General features: G+C 41.0%; 1 protein-coding gene across 1 annotated transcript; it reads left to right on the top strand.

Moving 5' to 3' along the window:
• Nucleotides 1–1,028: 1,028 nt before the first annotated feature.
• Nucleotides 1,029–3,753, top strand: tapbp.1 (TAP binding protein (tapasin), tandem duplicate 1; the record flags this gene model as incomplete). Its single annotated transcript, XM_005749365.1, has 4 exons — nt 1,029–1,227; nt 2,494–2,742; nt 2,865–3,224; nt 3,371–3,753. Coding segments are annotated over 4 exons (1,191 nt in total), but the record flags the coding sequence as incomplete, so codon positions are not given.
• Nucleotides 3,754–4,184: the final 431 nt, after the last annotated feature.

The raw sequence follows: 4,184 nt of genomic DNA, 5'->3' as shown, positions 1-4,184 counted from the left end.
GAATTTAAAATAATGGCCAAATGCGTCTTAAAACATGTAAGTGAATGTTATAGGTGTATGCATGATTACGTTTAACAAAAATAACATAAATTTAATACGTTTTTAACATGGAGTTCTGCGTGAAACCCCGAGCGAGTGGTGCACGCCTATTTTCGTGCCCAAAACGAGATCGTCCGTCCAAAAGTGATTTCCGGTATTTGCCGAAAAGTGATCATCCATATTTAAACTGCTGTAAATGACTTGTTGACCATTAATATGTGAAAGAACGTAGAAGCTGCAATCACTTTCTGGCAAAGTTATCCTACATTCAATCAGTTAAAAAGTGTCACGGACATTAAAAACGTCTTCTTTTAGAGGTATATGGCCATATCGTATATGAAAACTACAACAAATATAACAACAGTTCAATAAAGATATTTTAAGAGGCCAAAAAGGTCTGAATTGGTTACGAAGTAGGTACAGTAAAGCAATAAAAAAATAAGAGTCATAAAGATACTCTTTGTTTTACATGTTACCCCTTTGTAAATCCTGCTGACTATAGTCTATTTACAAATACAATCACCAACACCTGAAATCACAAATTGAAGCAGTGCTGTCTTCACTTTAGTGATTAAGACTGTGCGATATTCACAGTAAACAGCTGGAGACTTAATTTTCTGGGAAAGGTAGAAAGGCTGCTGCCTATTTGCTAAATGAAAAATTAAAAAAGCAGGGGAGTAAACCAAAAGCAAAACACTGAAGGGGTGGAAACAGCTAAGTACAATATTCATGGGTCGCCAGACAGAACTGGACTTTTACTTTTAGCTGTCATTTTAAACTGGACCTCATGAAACATATTAGGCTTGATTTAACTTTCTGTTTCAATAATAATTCCTATAACTGCCTTCTTTATTGGTTGAGCTTGAAAATACAGTTTGCACAACAATAATTTTCTGAGTGGATGATGTGGGGAAACATAATGGCATAATATAATGTGGTCTGATATTTACAGAGGTTTTACTACCCATTAATCTCCTGTTAAACTTTTGTCTGAAGCCTGCAGCAGCAGCTGTCCGGTGTTGGAGTGCTGGTTTGTGCAGGAGAAGGCGGGACGAGGAGGAGGTTTAACTGGAGCTACGACCCAAGAAAAATCTCTGCTTCACATCAGAACCGAAGCAGACGGCCAGAATGACGAGTCCCAGCGCGCTCCTAAAGACATCAACCCTGAAAGAGTCTACTCTGTGATCGGTAATGAGTAAAATACAATCCAGTTTAGTTAAATAAGTTCTGCAGCTCGATAAAAGTCTTATTTTATCAGAGTTTACGTCCACCTTTTCTTCTCCTCTCTCTTATCTGGATGCATTTACATCTGATTGAGTCCCAGTATGTCTGAACCATGGCTAGCAGATTTTACCGCTGCTAAAGCCTGAGGCAGATACTTAACGTCCAGCATGACAATAAAATTGGCTCAGTTAACGGAAAGACGTCTATTAGGCATAAAAATGACTGAAAACCATAATTATTTACATGAGAACATTTTAGATGATCTGTTGAAAATAAATGAAATGGTTCGGCCGAAACAGTCAAACTAACATTTCATCATCTATGATGGCTCCATTCCTTCGCTGTAGCGTCATTTTGATAAGTCACAGCAAAAATCCCACTGATGGGAAAAACAGTCATTCAGTAATAGTCGGGTGATCAACTGACCTCATTCGTGAACACACAGGGTCGCCAAACCTCCAGTACAGGGGAAGGCTCTCACCTGTTTCCTTAGTGAAGTCCAGGTGGTGACTTTCTTTGTCTGGCAGTGTGTAATAAACATATAGACCAAATGTTCTTCTATAAAACATCCCAGCTGCTCGTTTTAGTCACGAAAATGTCCTGGTGTTTAAAAGTTACTGCACATAAAGTGTGTATTTAGCACATTAGGTCTGGAAAACATGTACTTCCTAGGTTGTTAGTTTGACTCCATCATCATTTCTCTTTGAGAATATTATGTAAATATTATGATTACATAACAATTTAGATAATAAATCTAAACATGTATTCATAGCAGCTCTGCATGTTTCTATATTTTTCTTTTTGTATTTTTATGGATTCCATCATTGACCAAAGCATCTCTTTTTAAGATTTATTTGTTATGTATTTTCAAAATGTGTAGGTTTAAAGGCATATTTGTTTAGGGACAGGTATGTAACACAAACCACCCTCCACAACATTTACAGCATAAAATAATTTGCCATATCTGTCCCATGTGGGCCTCTGAATAAGTAATACTGAGCAACACGTACAAAAACTATCCAAAAAAATATAAAATGAAAAGCAAAAGAAGAAAATAAAATTAGGTAAAAATTGTAATTCCGCAAACTGTGTTACTATGTGGGTTAAATTATTCACTTAAAATTATTTATACACAGCTGTTCATCTTATTTTCTTTTTTTTATAAACAGATCGAGTGTCTCAGACATCTTATATGTTGTATAAGCGTGACCTTTGACTCCTGTTTCTCAGACCCGGCTGGCACCCTCTGCCACCGCTCGCTTAACCCTCCCAGAGGCTCTGTGACGAAGCCCCAGTGTGAGATCAACCCCTTCCTGCCGCAGCCCTCCAGCCTGGACTGGGTTTCCTCGCTCACAGAGTCTGGCCTCAGCCCCGTGTACCTGCAGGCTGAGTGGTTTTCATCTGCATTTCAGGGCCTCAACGAACAGCTGGGCATCTCTACTATCACCCGCACCCCCACAGGATCTAAAGAGCACAGTGGTAAAGATTTGATTTTAACCCAACACATTTATATCTGGGGGTTCACAGATCAAAAAATTGATTGGCCGACAATTATAAAAGTTTATTATCTCACGTGTGTCGGTCTGACTCTGTTTCTTCAGTGATCCTGAGCGTGACGACTAAAACGGTCTCAGTAAAGTCCAGACTCGGGGAGCCTGTGCAGCTGGACTGCGGCTTTTGGATCAACCCTTCCTCTCCTCTGTATGGGGCTGGATTCGCCGTCGAGTGGCGGTACCAGTTTAGAGGCCGCGGACGGCTGATTCTGGCTTACGATGGGAAGACTGACCGCCTCGCCGACACGCAGGAAGAAGGAGCCACGCTGGACTTTGAGGCTTTGCACGAGAAAGGAAATGCATCCTTGCTCCTGCAGGAGGCTAAAGTGCTTCACTCTGGGACGTACATCTGCACGGTGTATCTGCCACACCTGCTCGCTCAGGTGGCGCTGGACCTTGAGATTGAAGGTGAGGAAAATGTATTTCTGGAGCATTGTGCACGTGTTTGCATCACTGAAATAAGCAGATGTGTTTAAAATAAACACTCAGCTCTGTAAAAACTCCAGATTTAACTTTTAACTTCATCTTGTTTTTCTGCTCCTCTCTCCACCCAGAACCGCCATCCCTCTCCATCCACCCCTCCACCCTGCCCCTCGCTGTTCCAGGTCAGACTATAAACGTCCAGTGTGAAGCGTCTGGCTTTGCGCCCCTCCCCGTGGAGTTCAGCTGGGAGATTAAAGGTGCCGACGGGAAGTCCAAGACCCTGGATTCATTCAGCGTAACGGGCCACCGGCAGGCCTGGGACCGCACCTTCAGCCAGACCTCCCGGCTCGAGATCGACACCTCTAAGCTGGACCTGGGCAGAGGAGGCGAGCTCACCTGTGTGGCCGCCCACGCTGGAGGCACGAGACGGACCAGCGTGACCCTCAATGTCATCGGTAATGTGAAGCAAACCTGGAAGACACGCAAGCAAACAGCTCAGTTTATGTTGAGTTAAAGCAGTTTTTATACACCTGGAGAAGGTACTAATGGTGAAATAGAAAGAAGAAAGGTAGAAACTGATATAAGAAAAGATATTACCACTAACAAAATACTTTCCTTTAAATGCGGCTTATTAGGTTAGTATCACATATAAATGATTAAATATTTAAATAATCTTGAAACACGTTTACCTGGATAACTTTTGAGTTACCGTAGTTTGACACATTCTTAGATTTAAGTAAACAGTTTGAATCACCAGCTTCTGGATTTAAAACAGTTTGATTTTGTTAATCACAAAGTAACCATGTGGTACCATTTATGACCCACTGTGATGTTTTATTTCTAAAAAGATTTACTGCATCACAAACCTTCAGACTAACCTGAACTGTTGCATTTAAGTAATATTTAATGGCATTAGAACATTTTAGTATATCTGTTATAGATGAA

The sequence above is a fragment of the Pundamilia nyererei genome, unplaced genomic scaffold (assembly GCF_000239375.1).
Source record: "Pundamilia nyererei isolate P.nyererei 1_Seehausen unplaced genomic scaffold, PunNye1.0 scaffold00242, whole genome shotgun sequence".
Classification (NCBI taxonomy): domain Eukaryota; kingdom Metazoa; phylum Chordata; class Actinopteri; order Cichliformes; family Cichlidae; genus Pundamilia; species Pundamilia nyererei.
Note: the sequence above shows the minus strand (reverse complement) of the source record. Positions and strands in the feature narration are given on the sequence as shown.